The following is a 19,006-nucleotide window of genomic DNA, read 5'->3' on the forward strand; positions in this document are numbered from 1 at the left end:
TACGATTTGTCATCTTATGGCACATTTGAATGCATACCATAGAGCCACAGGGGATGTGACATAGTGTACGTTTTCTCTGTAGAACTGTTTGATTTCTTTCTTTAGATCAGCTATACCATACTCATTTTCTAGGATTTCAGTATCTAAATGCCAGAGGCGGTTTTTCCCTTAATCGGGAAGGTTGAGAATAAACATTGAAATTGCAGCATGGTCTGAGACGAGAATGGGATGGATTTTTGCTCTTCAAGTGGCCCTTAGAAGCGAGGCATCAACTAGGAGATAGTCAATGGGGGAGAAGCTTGAGTGAGGAGGGGAGAAGGAGGTAGAGTCATTGCCCTGTGGGTTGTGTAGTCTCCAGACGTCTAGGAAACTATGTGAGGAGTACAAGTTGAGCATCTGTTTGTGCGCCTTGGGGGTTCTGAATTTAAAGGCTGAGTAGCAGTCCAGATTGGGATCCACTGGAAGGTTAAAATCACCTCCCAGTATCGTTTTCTAGTCTTGTGGAATGACCGCTAATTTCTTATTGCGCGTGCGCCTGAATAAGGATTCGTCTACGTTCAGTCTGATAAGTAGCCATTTACCATTAGTGTCATGTTCTGATGTGATTACTGATAGTCCTGAGTTTTCAGAAAGTAGTGTTAGTACCCCATTTTGTTTCCTGTAAGCTTCAGAACAGGTCACTTCTGTCACCCAGCTCTTTCTCATTAACAGGGCTTTTTTAAAACCTATCTTTATTTCTTGGTGGAGGACTATGTCGGCTGATAGTTCTTTACAACAGTCTAGAATTTTGGTTCTTTTAACTGGGTGGTTCAACCCCATGGTGATCAAGGGAAATAACGTTTAGTGAGGGCATTAGTCGTCGTTCTGAATCGTGGGTAGGCTTCCTGGTTGAGGGGGCCAAAGAGAGGCCTTAGGGATCCTTAGGCGACTGCTAAGTTCTTGAGGCATGTGTCTTTCCACTACCTAAACTTATTTTGGACCTCAGAAAAACACTTTATTAGTTCTTTTTTTTTTACTATGGTTAGAATAAAGGGATAAAGAGATATACAGCTCCAGTTCCTCAATACACTGCTCTCTTCTCTCCTTTTTTGTTTAAATCAAAAATGAGTTTGCCCTGAATCGCCCCAAAAATGTATTCCACTATACTAGTACACCACCTCTCCCATCTGAGGCCTTCCAAACTGGTAAGGGGTCTCTACACTCTTTTGAGGTCACCTGTTCTCCTGTGATGTAGAGCATAGTGCAGAGGAAAACAGACTGTTACATGTGGTCTATGGTGGTTGGACTTCTCACCAATCTTTTTCTTGCACACTCTCTCCCTCAAATTATTTCATTGTGCAGGGTGAAGGGTGAGAGATCTACCATCAACTGGTGGACACTGTTGTTACAGCCTTCATTGGATTTGATCAGAACAGTCCAGGGTGCCTGAATGCAGGAGCAGATGCATTTTCAAGGCTTTCTGATATTTTCCATAGTTTGGAGTTTCACAGGCAAAGACTTTGCTAGAAGTGAACCGTAAAATGAAAAAGCGCTCCTGCCAAGATGTTTTAATCTTACCATGCAGCAATACAGGACCTCATTCTGAGTGACCAGTTTTCCCCTCTTCAGCTAGTAACAAGTTACTACCAAATTGGGAATTACATGTGCCACGGGAAAACCAGAATTCCAGTCTGTATTAACCCGGATATTTCACCTACTAAAAGCAGGTGGCATGCACGGGTAAAAACAATGCTGGATATGTGAAAAAAGGGTAGGACTAGTGTAAATTACCACTATTCTTCCAATGTACCACTGCACAACCCTGCATTCATGCAGTACAGCCTCCCACTGTGTCAATACTTCCAGATGAAGGAATACTGATGACAAAGTCCTGCACCACTTGTAATAAGATCCGTAGTATTCTCTGGACATCTGATCGTTCATAGTGAATCATCAACGTGCAACACTGTAATAGCATAAATCCAAGATGGCCTAATTCTTTCAAAATGTTGAAGATAACCACTGGCTATGTAGAGAAGTAATTTTAATATCTGTGGTATGTACATTCATCTTGTGGGGATTTCCTGAAAATAAGACACTGAATAAGCTCTCCTAGACCTACGTTTAACACTTCATGCTTTTTTAGGTAGTCCAAGGCCCAACAGAAGATAAAATAATTTGATGTGTTCCGAAAACCCAAGATGAGGAGACCACTATTGTGCCACACTCTGTGCAGCTTACTTGTTATTTGAGCTGGATGACTTACCAAGATGCTAATACAGCCTCCGACAATGAAGAAAAAGAAATAGCCATCACCAGGGTAACTTGATATTGCTTTAGCGGATTGCCCTCCTAAATTCACTTTGGTCTTTGGTAGACTCAACAGTTATATAGATGTTAAATTTATGTAGTTGGCATCGGCTAATTCATATGGGAGGAGACACTAGAGCAGAGAGCAATCATAATCCCTGGTTATATAAATAAAGATAAACAATATAGGACATAGCAAAAACATGTCATGAGGAATCTGAGGAAACCGATTATGGTGACAGGTCTCAAATATCAGGTGGAGACTATTGTGGGAAGAGGTTGTAACTAGAAGTTGCTTGCCCCAAATGTAAGCCTCTATTTTTCCCCTACTTGAGATAACGTTTGCATCCACAGAAGCCTGTTGACAGGTGAAGACCATTTTTACCGAAGCAAGTAAGACTCATTAAAAACAAACCGCTGTAAGGGACTCATTACTGGCATGATGCACAATGCATATGGGGAAAGACTTTCCTGAAGGCCTAAAAAACCAATTCAACAAATGAGATCATTATGCAAAATTAGAAGGATCTTTTAAAGAATTCAAACACTGAGAAAAGGTCAACAAAGCTAAACATTTTGCACAATAAATAAGAATGAAACCAAAAAAGGATTTTAGTAGGTAGAAACTTACATTTTTTAAGTTCTGTTTCATTAATGCCGATATTCATATAAGCAAAGGTTTTTGTAGGGTTTCCTGTAATAAAAAAAAAAAAATACACAAAACTGTATATTTCAGGCTGCGAAAGTTTCAGATGAATTTAGGACCACCCTGCCCACCAGTTAAGTCTTCAGGGATAATTCAGCATACTTCCAATTTTCAGTCACGCACATAGAGACCAATTGTGATAGTGTGCATTATAAAAGATATTTATCATAATGTACAGTAAAAAGGGCCTTGGCACTATAGCTTGCAGCTTTTTTCAGTACTAACTTCATATATTCAATGCCATTTCCACCGACTAGGCAAACCACACCCAGTCACCAGGGTTAGAAGCCATGTTGCCAGTGTTATACTGCTCACCTGAAGATTTGTTCACTTGTAGAGCATTAAAACCATCAACAAAAGGCAGCCAAGCACTAAGCACTTCATTAACTTCGAGAGTACATGTAGGAGCTAAACAGTCAACAACAGTTTCTTAAAGCTTGTACATACATTAGATTATAGAAATGTGTTGAATTGTTTCACTTAACTACTCCAATAAAGAGCAACACAATTGTGTGATATTTAATGACTTAAAGTCAAATCAGACTTTGTTTTAAAGAGAATTCTTTCTATGAATCTCCTAAGAATGTCTACCAAACTGAAGTAAATCTTTCTTTCACTCCTCTTCCCTGTATGATTTGCAAAGTCTAATTGCTACTACTAAGAGCTCTTGAGCAATTGGCCCTAGCAGTTTAAATAAAGTAGCATTCATGATACTTAGTCAGCATGACGTTATCTGATGCCTAACACTTCACTGGGTAATTATCACATTTTAACAAGGCTTAGTCCACTGATTAAGATATCTGCTAAGCCTTTATATCTTGAAAGAAATAACTGGGTCAATCATAATAAGATCAGAGTCACCAGAACTCATACTGGATTTCTCAATTTCTGCGAAACACTGCACAAGACCCTCGCAATTACTGGCATTTGATTCTGTTGATGGGTGATGTTTAGGAGCAAACGGAGCCACATAAGGGCTCATTCCCATTTGCTTTCATCTCTTTAGAGACTTTATCATTTCAACTATGCAGTAGTACACATTCTTGCCAGAAGCTCCATACCAAATAACTTACAGCTATATGTGGTGTGAAAAGGGCTGTTGGCTTGCTTCCCCGCCTATTTAACATATTAATTGCTGGATCAGATATGGTTTTAAGATCTGCTGAAACCCATCATAAATTGTAAGGGTGGCCGCTAACTATTCCCTTTTATTTCGACGCAGTTCTGCTGAGTTAAATTAATACTGGCCTTCAGTCCTCATTGGCAACATTGATGAGGACCGGAAGTGCGTCTCCTCCAAGCACGTATATGCATATGTGGATGACAAAAGGGTGATGACATGTATTGTCTACATATGGGGAGGTGTTGTTTAGAGGTTCTGGAGATGTGATCCACTTGTATTCTGGAGGGATGTAAAAGCATAATGAGATGGTTTGTTTGTGGAGGAACAGTGTGGGAGTCTGTGTAGGGTACTAGCACAGCGTCAGTGGTGCAGTGAGGGAGTAGGCATGTGCATGAAAGGTGAAGTATGTGTGTGTGTGTTTGTGCCTTTCATGTATGTGTTCCAACTGTGGCAGAGCAAGCAGTAACAGCAATTAACATATGGGATAGATGATACATACCTGTATTGTCACCAGCAATCCAAATTAGACTTTGATATTCAGATTAAATTCACCATACAAAGTGAGCTCAGCTTGTGCTCTTAGTTAAAAGCATTCTGCGTCCAAATAGAATGGGTTGGGGTTTGCGCACAAGATGTAGACCTGATCAGAGGTCATGGCGCGGTCAGCAATATCTTGCTTTAGATCCAATAAGCACATGACTGCGGTTGTCAAACTATCTGCCCATTTACTGGAGTTTTTGGGACACTGTGGAAAAATAACATTCTTCTAATTAAGTCTAAATATATATGCATTCCATCTATTGGAGAGTAAACAAAGACCCCTTGCTCTGAACAGGGTGTAATGAAGGACATTGGAAGAAAGTGCCTTTTTTGCGTGGGTATCCTCATTTAATGGTGGACTTATACTGCTGTTTAGTTTTCTCTGTGCACAGGGACACTGCTAACCAGGGCCAGCGCATGTGTCCTGACCCTAAAATATGTAACTATTGGCCTAGTCAACTTTCCTATAAGGCCATGGTATATAGTGGTCAAAATACACCCATGGCAAAGAAATTTACTGTCACCTATGGAATACAGCACTACTGTGCTATTCACCAGTGTGACGAGGCAAAAATGACTCCAGACCTAACGCTGTAGCATGGCTGCTGCAGTTGAAAAGCTGCAGTCGGAAGTCAAAATAAACACTTGTAACGGGAGAAAACCTCAGTTTTGAAGATTAGTAAGTCTCCCCTACAGAGGTCTTGTAACCCACGAGCCAGAATGCATAGTATTTAAACATAGGTCGTGTAGATATTTAAAATTAAAATGTCATTACAGTGTCTAACACCCAAAAGCTATTTTCACTGTAGCAAATGAGGCTGGCCCATGGAGAAACACTGTGAAGCAATATTACATATTATTCAGACTTCACCGGTTAAGGACCAACTAGAAAAATTGTTAAACTCAACGATGAAGACATATTTTTTATAAATATTAGGGAAAACAACTTTTAGAAAGTTACCTTTTCTCTGCCTGAAGCTCCTAGGTGGTAATTTGCATTAGCATTCCAACTGTAGTCCAGTCATTGAATACTTCTGATCAGGTGTAAAAACTGCTGCCAGTGCAGAGACATGGGCTTGGGAGTGGTGGAGTGTTTTGTTCTCCTAGCAGGAAGACATGTTGTGATGGGTCCAGGAACATAATTTACTTAAAAGGGTGTTTTGAATGTGGCTTCTAACCAATAAGCAACACCCAATCCCTGCACTCCCACCTGGGAGGCAAATATACCACTGCACCTTTGAATAATATACACTTTTGAGCATGTCTTACCACCCCTGGCACAGCAAGACTTCAACACAAAACAAACAGCACCTTTTGAAAAGGGGTTTTATTTAACAAAATGCAAAGACTATCACTTTTAGAATAAGGAATACTCTCTAAACAAAGGCTATCTCCGATACCAAATGCATAAGATTTAAATATAAGTAGCAAACTTATAATCTAAAGACATGAATCAATAACTGAGCAAACTATAATACTGATTAATAAACAAGCAATAACTGATATAAGATAAGATACACTGGACATCCTGCAAGAGATCAGAAAGATAATCTACTGGCGGTCGCCAGTAGATAGTTATAGTTAGGACCTATTTTCCATAGGAAATCCACAACATTCTATTCCCAATAAGTCTGGCGCCGGTTGACGAATCTTCGCAAAATTTTCCAAACTTTTGGCCAGCTCCGCTCCTACCCTGAAAGTTTCGTGGTGATTCGTCAAGCAGGGGCCGAGAAAAAAGGGGGGTCCCAAAACGTGTTTTCCCCATGCAATTTCCCATAGGATCTGTTGTCGCAGCTACAGCCTGAACCGCTGAACGGAATGACACCAAATTTGGCAAAGAGGTAGTCCTTAGTTCAGACTCGTGCCTTTTGCATAAATGGTGTGAATCTGTTCAGTAGTTCCTGAGAAAATGAGGGTAAAAAATTTAGTGATATCTATGGCCGGGGAGGATCCGCGCACCCTACCCGCACCGTAAGCGCATCCTCCCCGAACCGAGCGCGCACCCTCCCGATCGCGCGCTGAATGCTAATTGGCTGTCGAGTGTCTGTCTACATTCGAAACCAGGAACTGTTGGCGGCCATTTTCTGCCTCGGTAGAAGCGAGGCTGAAGAAGCAAGGGGAATAAGTGTGTAAAACATATAAAGGGGGCAGAGTGGAAATACTCTGACCCTCTAGAGGTGCTTAGGGGGTCCCAGAAGGACCCCCTGAGGCCCCCTTTTTTTTTTAAACGGCGAAATTTGCGCACGGTGTGCGCATCCTACCGCTTTGGCTGCACAGATTCTCTCGCGTTGGGTGCGCGGATAACTGTTTTAAATCCTGTCATGTTGTCAAGTTTTAGTAGCATTAGAATCCAGTCTTTGCTTATGCATTGATAAAATGAGTCATGCTTTGACACTAATGTGCTGTACTTTAATATGTAGATTGTGTGTAGTCTCCTTACCCCTTGCTCAGAAGTGAATGAGTTTTGGTAAGCTGCTAGGGATAGTGTTGCTTGTCTAGAATCACACTGTGAGTCTGTGTGCATTTGGGAACCACTGTGAGAGAAGCATTTGGTAACATCGTGTATTTGCTGACAGATAACTGTTTTAAAACCTGTCAAGTTTTAGTAGCATTAGAAGCCAGTCTTTGCTTATGCATTGATAAAATGAGTCAGGCTTTCATACTAAAGTGCAGTACTTAAATATGTAGATTGTGTGCAGTACCCTTACCTCTTCTAGACTAGTGAATGAGTTTTGGTACACTCCTAGGATAGTGTTGCTTGTCTAAAATCACACTGAGAGTCTGTGTGCATTTGGGTAAGGATTGTGAGAGAAGCATTTGGTAACATCGTGTATTTGCGGACAGATAACGGTTTTAAAACCGGTCATGTTGTCAAGTTTTAGTAGCATTAGAAGCTAGTCTTTGCTTATGCATTGATAAAATGAGTCAGGGTTTGACACTAAAGTGCAGTACCATGTACTATTCTCTTCACTGCGCCAGAACTGAAAATTTAAAAGTTTTACCCAGGCACTGTCCTAGCAGTAGTCTGATGATTTAGTCCGTTTCCAAGTACTCATGTTGTGAACCATACATTACCACATAGACTGCTTCAAATGTCTATGCAGTATGCATGCAGTCTTCTAACATACTATACACTAGTCTTTCACACCATCAATTCCCTAGTCAGTATCCATACAGTCCAGCAAACATCCCGTCACTCCCTTTGCACTCCTCTAGTGACCCATTCAGTACCAAGTACTAATCCATTCACTGTGCCAAAAGCCAACCACTTATAAATTCACTCAGGCACTCTCCTTGCTGTACTCTAATCATTCAGTCAGTACCCAAGTACTCATGCAGTGAGCCAGGCCTTAGCACATGGACTGCTTCAAACGCCTATCCACTATGTATGCAGTCCTCTTAACCACCTACACAGTTGTCTTTCACACCTTCAATTCCCCAGTCAGTATTCATACACTTCTAGCAAACACCCTGTTACTCACCCAGTGTGTCTCCTTATAGTACTGTAATCATTCAGTCAGTTAGCATGCAGTCTTTTAGTGAGGTAGGCTTCAGGGCATGAACTGCTTCAAAGTAGTATGCACTATGCATGTAGTGTTTTAACCATCGTCACACTTGTGGTTCAGGGCTATAGTTTCTTAGTCAGTTTTTATATAAAATGTGTTTGTACAGTAATGGAATAGTATAAATTTGAAAGTTATTAATATACATTTATTTGTGACTCTTTTTTACAGATACTGTTTTTCAACGTTAAACTAGAGAAATCATGGCAGAAAAAAAACAGAAAAAGAAAAGAAACTCAGAAAGGCGCAGGAGTGTTTCTCATCCGTTTGCACTCTTCTCGTGCAATATTGTTCGGATGAAGGGTCCTTAGGTGCTTCATCATACTTGCCGTGCCGCACGAGTATTTGTTGTTAGGATCCCCTCGCGACAGCACTCTTTTGCAAATCTTGCACGTGACCAAGGTGGCATTGGTCTTTGTTTGCCCCTCGGGAAAAGTAAAAAATGTCCACACCACTGAAGAAAAACGTTGTGGGCGTGGTGCCTCCTCCAAAAATTCATCCTTAGATTCGGTGAATATTTTAAAGCGGCAACATTTACAATTTTTGTAAGTTAAACCTATAAAATTTTGTTAGCCATAAGCATTTTATATATGTGCGATTTGTATCTTGTGGTATTTTACTGAGAATAGCATGTTTGTTTTTTTTAACAATCTTTCGGATTGTTTTTTTTTTGCCCGCTGTTAAGTGATGAGTACTATTGAAATTACTATTTCTAGTGAAATTCAATATATTCTGATAACAGCAAAAAAGGCAAACAAATTACTTTGTGGAAATTATGCTGTGTTGTAAAAAAATGTATTACTACATGTTATAATTTTTTTTTTCTTTCACAGATCCAAATTTTAAAATAAGCAATTTATATGAATTTAGATTGCAATGAAAATCTGAAAAAAAATGTATACCATTTTTTATTCCTATTATTGTGAAGGTAAGTTTAACTAAGTCTCAATATGCAGAATGAGGAGGTCTGCAAGAAGCTACAAAGTTGAAACACATTTCTAAAAACACTCTGTTTATACCTATGTAGTTTTGAAATCTGACCATAATCAGATATCATGTGACCTGCAAAAAAAAGAGATTTGAGGGGTTCATAATATTTCCCATTGTACCTATTGAAGGACCGCAATCATTTCAATCATTCTTCTTTGAACATCTTTGCAGACAAAACTCTGTGCTTACCTTCTATCATTCGCAAGGAATTTTAAAACCGGAAATATGTCACTTTTTGTAACATAGTTATTGCGCAAGACACTTATTCATATTTACAAAGAGAGGAAAAGGCACTCTGTGCACTTTTTATACTCCATGTAAATACAACCTCATTATGCACACCACTTTGCGTTGAAAGGGTGTTTCTATAAGTGTTGTTGTGCATGATTGCACTGAATACTCATAGAACAAGACACATGTCTAGATTTATCAGAAATCATAAATCTCAATATGTGTGTGAATGCTGCACCATTCTAACATTGGTGTAGGAAAGCACAACAAGGAGAATTGTTTTCATTTCTCCACATTTTTATATCTTCAATGCATGCTGAAATGTTCAGCATACATTGAAGGAGAAAAATGTATTTGCTTATTGTTTTTGTGCAGGAAGGTGTGTCTTACTGCAGAAAAACAAACAGCATATGACACAGATATCCTTGCACTATGGTGCAAGGGTGCCTGTGTCACCACATGGCTGCAGTTTAATCAGCCGTGCAGAGACAAGCATAGATTTGCAACATATTTATGTACATATGTTGCATCCCTGTGCTTCGGAAGTACTACAGCACACTGCAGTTAAAGAGGTTACTGTGTGATGCTGCAGCACTTCCTCATAGTTCTGCACTTATACATTCACCATACGCTACTAATGCATTCATTCAGTCAATTACGTACTATACATACATTCATCTAAACTTTCACACACTAACAAAGAAATTTAGCTCTTTTTTTAATCCAGGAAAGTTAGTTCTTAGAAGAACTTTTTTTTTTTTTTCCTTTTATATTTTTTGGGGGGGGGGGGGGGTTTCTAACAATTTTGTGATTTTTTTAATTTTTCTGGGAAAAACCCCCCCCAAAAAACAGGAGGAACCAAACAATGAACTTTAGGGAACGAAAAAAAAAAAACTAGCAATTGTGACTTTCTTGCCGGCGGCAGATCAGATCGATAGACTGCTCACCGTAGCACAAAGTCGCATTGCACTTAGTGCAGAGCACTTATAGAAATTGAGGACGGATGTCCAAGTTTTGGGCTGATGGATGCACTCTTGAAGTGCTCGGCTGCAATGAGGTGGAAGGCGCAGGAGTGTTTCTCATCAGTTTGCACTCTTCTCGTGCAAGATTGTTCGGATGAAGGGTCCTTAGGTGCTTCATCATACTTGCCGAATTTCTCCCACCCTGAGCTTTTCCTGACGAAACCAAGTCTTCACATGAACCTCGTACAACATCTTTCAGACTTTGTGAAGACTTCCTCAGATACAGCCTGCTGCCTTGCCCGGCTGAAGGATTTTGGCTTCCAGAAACAAAAAAGACTAAGTGCCAAGGTAAAACCTGTGATCGGGTCGAGTCTGGTTAGTGAATTCGACACACACTCCATCGCTGTTGGCCTAAAATCATACCTAGGTCCTGGTCTACAGCAGCCCTTGACACTATTTTCCTTATATCTTCATAAAACATATCTCCAGGTTTCCTTATTAGATTTTTGTTTTTAGTGTCATTTTATTCATTCATTTTTAATCTATTTTTTATGCACTGGAGTGCGATTTTACTTGTGATTGGTTTGTTACTTTTTAACAGTTTTGGTACTTATAAATGCTTTATTCATTTTCTCTATATTAAGCCAGTTTGCTATGTGTCATCGCTACCAGGGGTAGAGCGGAGGTTTAAATTACTGAAACCTTTAACTGGACCTAACAAGTCAGTTACTTGATTAGTTGTGGTCTACTACCATCCACCCCAAGTAATAATTCACTTTCCCATAGACACACTGACCCTAGGAACTGTGAAAGGACTCTTAAACCACATATACCAGACATTACTTATAAACAGGGGTGAGTGATTCACACCTTTCCCAGGCTTCCATCACTATGAGCCTCAGTCAATATGAGCTGGGACTGGACCCCAATAGTAAAACCAAATGACTTTGATGTTGGTAGTGCCATAACATGCCAAAGAACACATAATAAGAGCCAGATTTTTTTGTAAACATCCTAATTTTTTTTATCAGCCAAAATCAATCAGTTCTTATCTTAGACCTTACATGGTTGAGTAAGATACACTTACCCATTGGGCACTCTTTACTGTCCTAAAACTAGTGGATGGAGTGCACTGCATGAATATCACTCTTTGGAAAATTCTGAACATAAGCTACTATGAATATGAAAATTATATTTAAATGCACATAAAACCACCTTTACCTTGCTCATCTTTTCTAGTAACGATTTCCACATCAGTTACATCTCCAAACTTGCTGAATCTTTCTTTTAGCTCTGCTTGAGATATTGTGTGGCCAAGTCCCCCAACGTACAAACGCTTCACAGGTTTATTTTTCTCCATTTTTTACACAGGGGTGGATATAGTAAGCAGTCCTTGGATTCATCTGTAAAACAATAAACAAAACTGTTAAATTATGGAAGCATAGAAGAATTTAAAATGTCAGAGACCTCATTTTGAGCTGGGCTTTAGCAAACAAGGGACTGATTGGGGCAGTAACAAGACTGGTAACAGATTTGTCGAAGTTTAGTCCTCTCTCGTCTTGAACCCACTGTACCACTTAGAGGGCCACAGTTTGCAATGGTCCTGAAGCATATGCCTGCCCAGGTTCTACCATCAGAAACACCCTTTTGGTGTACATGGCACAGATGGTCCATGTAATGCCTACCAGCACCCCTTCTTCCTGGGGACGCCGCTAAAAAAAACCATGTCAGTCCCTGACATAAAAACTATTAAAATGTCCCTCAAATGCTGGGAGACAACTACCAGCATATTGATGTCATTCATCATGCGGGTGCTGGAAAAGCATCCCCCATTTATCTATTCAGTATACACGTGGGAGACAATTACCTGGCATGGAACACCTGCTCTCTCGGTTTTTCTTATCCCTAAAATGTCTTCAACCATGCACGCAGAAGCCCCTTTGGGGGTGCTGGGCACAATGCCCACTGCAACAGTAAACAACGCAAACTTTATCATACCTGCTCCCTCGATGCTCCACCACATTGGCTACTTGGCGGCTACCATATCTGACATGAGACCCTATGTTTCTGAAATCACTAAAAATCTCCTTATTGACTTTCAGACTGGTTCCAATGTCAACAATCTGCTAGTCTATACGTGCTTGAATTGGTCAGGGGAGTGGAATTTTATAAAATAGCTACTTGTCCATGGGGCAGGATGCTTCATAAGTCTAATTGTCCTGTAACAAAATCTACGTGTCCCTTTTGTGCCATGTAATGTTGTAACAAATAATGGCAGCAATCTCATTATAGAAGAGTTCTGATATAGCCTTCCTGATTATGCCAGGGCTCATAGTAGGGTTTGAATACAAGCAATTCCCATACTGAGGCTGAAGGTAGTGGAAAGCAATAGCTCCAGGGCTGGAATGTCCTTTTGAGTCTGTGAAAACCTACTAATTTGCATTATTTAAGGGTTTTCGCCAACTCTTCTCTAATATTTTCCCAATCCTGACAATGGCAGACGTAACATGTTTTCCAGGTTTGGGGAAAAAGTGGTTGAAGGGAAAGTGAACTTGCAAACACTCAGATTTTCGCTTGAGCAAATCTACACATGCATATTTTCTCATGGTAAAATGCAGTTCACAAATATTTTCTAGGAGTACTTTTTTTTGTCCTACTTCTGTAAATTATTGTGAATTCACAAAAGCTGTATATCTGCACTTAATGCAAAGCCATATACCACGGGTGCACTTTTGAGACTATCTTTAATGATTGGGCCCCTAATTAGGTATGGCGTTAATCATGACCTTTTGTGTTTATTAAAATTCTGTCACTCTCTGTCTCTCTCTCTGTATCGGCTGGCTTTACTGTGAGCGACAGCATTCTGCTCTTTCACAAGGAGCTTATCGGCACACAAAGTAGTTTTGTTCAGTGCCAGGAACTATTGTGGCAATGTGTGCTTTTTGAGACCCAAAACTATTTTTGCTTTTGCCAATGTTTGCTATGATGGTGAGGGCCCGGCAGCTCCCAGACTAATAAGGTTTTACAAAAACCATGCCAAAACAAGTCACGCATTGTTAAAACCAAAAGGCTGACCACCAATTTCAGACCTACTGACTTGCTCACGTGGAGGTACTGATCAACCAATTATCCATGGCCCATGCTCAAGGAAAAACGTCAGTGTTTCTGGTGGTTACGGGAGGCTTAACTTCTGACCATCTTATGTTTTGGTCAATGCTGCTTGCCCACAATACTTAAACAAGCCCAATTTGCCATAACGTTTCCAAAATTCCCAGAGAATTCCCAACCCAGTGCAAATGTTTCTTTAAATACTCTCAGCTTTTTATCAGTGACAGAGACGGTGCGCATTACAACTGCAACATGTGCTATGAACGGTCAAATACACATGAAACAGAACAAGGATGGAACCCCCAGCAGTTTTTACCCGGGCCCCACAAATTCATCTGACAAGCCCTGTTGTCGATCGGTGTGAGGTCAGAAAAGACAGAAGCTGACATCACAACATGCATCAACCAGCCATAACTGTACAGCAGGGTATCCAGTTACACTACACCATAACAAAATGTAATGGTTTAAAAAAAAAAGTGCTGACTTCAAATGAAAAATAAATAAAAATGAGCCTAAAATGTTACCAAATACATAAAGTAGTCTTCCCTGCAATCCCACCAAGCTCAAAAGGTCCTCCAAGCAAGCCATCTGGTACACGACGGAACTAAGAACCATGAAGAGCACCTGCAAAAGACTCTAAAGGAAATGGCGCACCAGCATGGAGCCCATGGACCGAACAACAGTCAAGCCTGCCTTCAACAAATAACAGCAACTCCTGAAAAGGAAGAAAAAAGCGCTCTGACCAACCACATCGAAGCAAGCTCCGATAACAGCAAGGAACTCTTCAACGTCGTCGGAGAGTTCTCTAGCCCCTCACCCACCAAAAACTCCCTGGCAGACTTTTTCAATGACAAAGTCTCCACCATGTACAGCAATTTCAAACCCCAATCCACCTACCTTCTCAGCCATCTCGACCCCACAACTGAGGAACAAAACCACCTGCTCACCACCAGGGACCAGTTCACCATGCAAGACAACGCAGCCATCATGATCTCCGTCCACCCATGGACCCCCGCCACCACTACATCTTCAACCCTGGGAGCAAGACGATAAGCAGTGCGCTCAGAGCCCAAGACCACCATTTGCGGAATCCTCCATGGCTCGTTCCTCAGTCCCACCCCGTTCAACACCTACATGACTCCGCCGACGATACCCAGCTCATCCTCTCACTATCAGACGACCCTTCGCCACACTGATGCCTGGTGGCCCCCCGAACTAGGACCCTCACCAACTTCGACCAACCATGCCTGCAATCATGGCATCATCCTGGATAACAAGCTCACCATGAAAAGGCAAATAAATGCAGTGGCTTCCGCCTGCTTCCTGACCCTTCGCATACTCCTCAAGATTTTTAAGTGGCTCCCCATTGACACCAGAAGCACCGTCGCTCAAGCTCTGGTCACCAGCCAACTAGACTACGGCAACCTCAAGAGACTACAAAAAACACAGAATTAAGCGGCCAGACTCATCCTAGACCTCCCCAAATGGACCGTCATCTCTCCCCACCTCAAGATGCTTCAATGGGCTTACATTCAGAAGCAATGCCACTTCAAGATATTGATGCACACCTTCAAAGCCCTATACGACCAGGCACCATCAAACATCAACCACCGACTAAACTTACACCTTCCCTCCTCACAGGTTTGAATCCCAGCAGTAAGGATTTATTTAACAAAACAAAATCACCTTAGTGCGATATACTTAAAGAATCGCAAGAGGTGATGCAGTTAATTATCTGGTCATTTTGAATTAGTAAAAGATTTTGTGAATCACAGTGTTTTTTCAAAAGCAATTTAACTGATATATTTTTTGGTAACTTCGAGATAATTGTAGTACACTGCAGCCACTGTACACTGACCTCCTATCAAAAATGTTTAAAATATGAATGGCAGGGACTAAGAGTTATGTAGTGAACAGAGCTGTACAGTTAGAAAATGTATTCTTTCCATGATTGTTGAACAGCGATTAACAAATGTTTTTTTAAAAACCTTTCTAGGTTTGTAAACCATGAAGCAAGCAACTTTAAAAAAAAATGACATTTTGAAAAGCAGCAAAAGGGGACTGGTCTGGCAGTGGAAGATTTCCGGCTGCTACACAGAGCCCTCAAGCATGAAAAACGCCATCCACATTCTAAGGGTTCGGAGGAACCCATACATCGTTGCTTCCCGAATGCTGGAAGTCCCATGACGGAACTTCAAGAAGCACAGAAGTGGAAGATAGTCCACAGTGACTGCGGGAAAAATCTGTTCCCTGCAGCTGGACGGACTTCCAGCTACAGGAAATCAGATGGGTGTAATGCAAAACTGCACAGCAGGAGTTTAAAATATACACAGCAATTACTATTATGATTTGTGGGGTTTGTGTGACATGATAATCAAACATGAGGTAGAGTGGTTTCTAAATGTCACCCCAAATCAAGAACATGTAATCTGGTAACCTGCATGTTTGTAAAACAGGAAAATGTGTAAAGCAAGACTGAATAATACACGTAGATTAAGAGCACACTAAAATACTTTGCAGCTTTCTCATTTGTTGAAATCTATAATTCACAGATAAGATCATTTTCACAAATTACGGTACATAATAATTTATTTGTATGACAATTCCTGTGAAATATGGATGTTAAAACCGTTGCTAGAACGAAATTTTGATTATGGTCCAAAACCAGCCAAATATTGACCTCACATAGATGTACAAATCCATTTACCATTTGCACTGCGATCCACTAACTCACAAGGTTTGTGACCACTGATCGGCTTTTTTTTAAAGTATCAAACCCATTTTAGTTTTTGATCAGAGCTTTCTGGATCACAAATGGGTTTAGAAAGGAAGAATCACAATCTGGAAGGAAGGTGTTTGTGCGTCCCTTCCAACTGTGCTCGGAACTCTATGTATCAATGGTTTTTCATCACAATCTTGGTTGATGGGTTTATTTGTTAGCTGATGGTGGTCGGGGGGGGGGGGGGGGGGGAATTCACTGAAAACTAATAAACAAACTTTGTTAAAAAATATTTTTTATTTTAGGCAGTTGTGTTTCTTGTAAGAAAAATGGGTTGCATAAAAATTAATAAAGAAAACAGCCACCGACCGCAATGGTGGTCTGCTGATCCCAGCAGGCCATCAGCCAGATGATGGCCTACCAATCAGAGTGAAAGCAAACCATTTACAATGATTCCCTTGGAGAAAGTCTATTAACTTATGCTTTCTTGGCAATGTGTGAAACAAAAAAAATGCAATGATATTTATAGAAAAGGATTCTTGTGATTTTCAATACAGTGATAAGATAATTATATAGGAAAGATATCAAGAACAAGGTAGGTGCCTCAAAGAATGGCGGCGTGTATGTGAATAGTGACTGAGGTGAATATTAGTGCGCTTTGTAATACAAAAACCAGCAAGTACACAGTTTACGGTTTGGTAAAATCATATAAGTAAAGAAAAACTCTGTTACTGAAAGTTCAGTTTTCTCGCTCCACATTAAATGCCAGTCAACAGGACAAATCTTCAACGTTTCGATCCCCTATATCAATTTCAATGGGGTCTTCATCAGGACTTACAAAGGTAGCAACCCTGACAATGTCAGATGAGCACCAGAATCCTAGTGGCGATAAAATGTATGGGGCTTGAGACAGCTGATGGGGAGACTCTTCTGTAATTTACAGCCTCTAGATCAGGGAATAAAGTGATGGAAATCTAAGGTAATCTACCTGTTCCTATACCTCTTGAATTTTGCTTTCAAACACCTTATTTAGAAACATTACACACTACACGTCTCTCCATCACAAAATAGTAAAAAAAAATATTGCCTTTTGGATTCTTTTTGTATGATGACAAATAAAAATGAGAAAGTTAATACAAACAAAAAAAAAAAAAATCACACAAAAAAAAGTCAAAAAGAATAAGAAAAGGTCAAGCATCCAGGTAAGATATTATAGACTGCCTCACTCATCCATCCATTCTTTCAGCCACCCACTGATTGAACAAATAAGACACAGAACCACAAATAAACAGGCACTGGCAAAGCCAATAAGTCTCCTCTTTTTGCTCCATTGGCAAGGCGCTTTGGTGATGCTGTGCAGAATCAGCCAAAATAAATAGAAGGTGTAAGCATGATGACGCTGCTGATGACTACATCATTCAGCAGGCGCATGCATGGGTGATGGCATAAGCACACCTACTGAATGGCACGGCCGCTATATTATTTTAATTTATAAATCCAAGATGGTAAAATGCGACTCCCAACAGTATATAGAACATATATATATATATATATATTTTAATCACTTGTGCAAAAGCACAATTTTGAAAGCGGAATGGCCAAGCAGAAAATGGGAGCTGACAGGTCCTCAAAATAAATGAGGGGGTGACACAGAGGAGTGGGAGGCAGGGAGCAGGCTGGGAGAGCAATAGATGAGCTTTAGGCCCTGGGAGGACGAAATCATTTTTTATTTTATTAAATGCTGGGTTGTGAGATGGCACCAAAGTACAACACGTGTAGAGGACGTTTTTTTAGCCAGAAAAGCAACACACCAGGCAAAGAGCAAGTGTGTGTGTGTGTGGGGGGGGGGGTATAAGACAACCTGAGACATGCAAAGGAAATACTCTGGAGAGACCAACACTTGAAGGCTAGAAAAGACATGCACTTATCGAGGGCTTAAAGAATTAGGGGGGGGGGGGGACGCAGTTCCCTCAAAGTGATTATTGGTAGAATGTAGGTCATCCAATCAAATCGGAGATAAGAGGTGTGTTCCAGTAGACAGACTAACACAAGCAGAGAAGGAAAGCAACATAATAGGAAGCAAATGTTTGAGAGTGACAAGAAAGCTAATAAACTGGCTCAAGCCCATAGACGTTTTTGCTATGGTACTCAAAAGGTCTTCCGCTGTTTGTAGGGGAGATCTAAAATGTAAACACTTACACAACACTTCAGCCATCATAATACATGACCACTGGCTTTGCGGACAGGAATTACCGGAGGGGCCGGAAGGCTTCTCTAGATTGAACAATCTACGAATATCTCAGGTTGCCCCCAGGCTTAGCATTGATAGCTGGGCAACGGGCCTGCCTAATCTCCAAAACAATATACAGAAATATCTGATCCGTATGCTCTTGAGAGACCCCGTCGCTGACTCGCTGGGCCAAGTGTCACATGCTTTTACAAATGATTGTTAGGAAAAATCAACCTGAAACTCTTTAGAAAGTCTGTATCGGAATAGAACTAAACCAGGGACTTGTTATCAGAGACTCTGGAACTAGCCGTAGACACTTACCTATGAATCGATTCACTGGGGTAGTTGTCCACCAATACAAATTTCCTCGGACACTAAATTACTTCTTTAAGGTTTGTTTAGTATTCCAGGGAGAGAAACCAGGCAGACCATGGAGTGCACACGTGTTTGGCGCACACAACCAATCAAATAGGGGGAAAAAATTACATTTTTAGTTTGGAAAGTGCAGTGATATTTGATTGGTTGGAAGATGGTGCGGCGTTGGA

General features: G+C 40.7%; 1 protein-coding gene across 2 annotated transcripts in view; it reads right to left on the reverse strand.

Moving 5' to 3' along the window:
* Positions 1 to 19,006, reverse strand: part of NOL8 (nucleolar protein 8) — a 361,614-nt gene that overhangs the window by 189,321 nt on the left and 153,287 nt on the right. The window contains exons 1-3 of one of the 2 annotated variants that reach the window (XM_085624882.1): positions 18,783 to 18,933; positions 11,626 to 11,807; positions 2,921 to 2,983 (exon numbers count right to left, since the gene is read on the reverse strand). In XM_085624882.1, the coding sequence (XP_085481008.1) occupies positions 2,921 to 2,983; positions 11,626 to 11,764 (202 nt within the window). In that variant the 5' untranslated portion in view covers positions 11,765 to 11,807; positions 18,783 to 18,933. Of the gene's footprint in view, positions 1 to 2,920; positions 2,984 to 11,625; positions 11,808 to 18,782; positions 18,934 to 19,006 lie in introns of those variants that run through there. The other variant, XM_085624883.1, reaches the window with a different exon arrangement.

Source organism: Triturus cristatus, chromosome 9, assembly GCF_964204655.1.
Source record: "Triturus cristatus chromosome 9, aTriCri1.1, whole genome shotgun sequence".
NCBI lineage: Eukaryota > Metazoa > Chordata > Amphibia > Caudata > Salamandridae > Triturus > Triturus cristatus.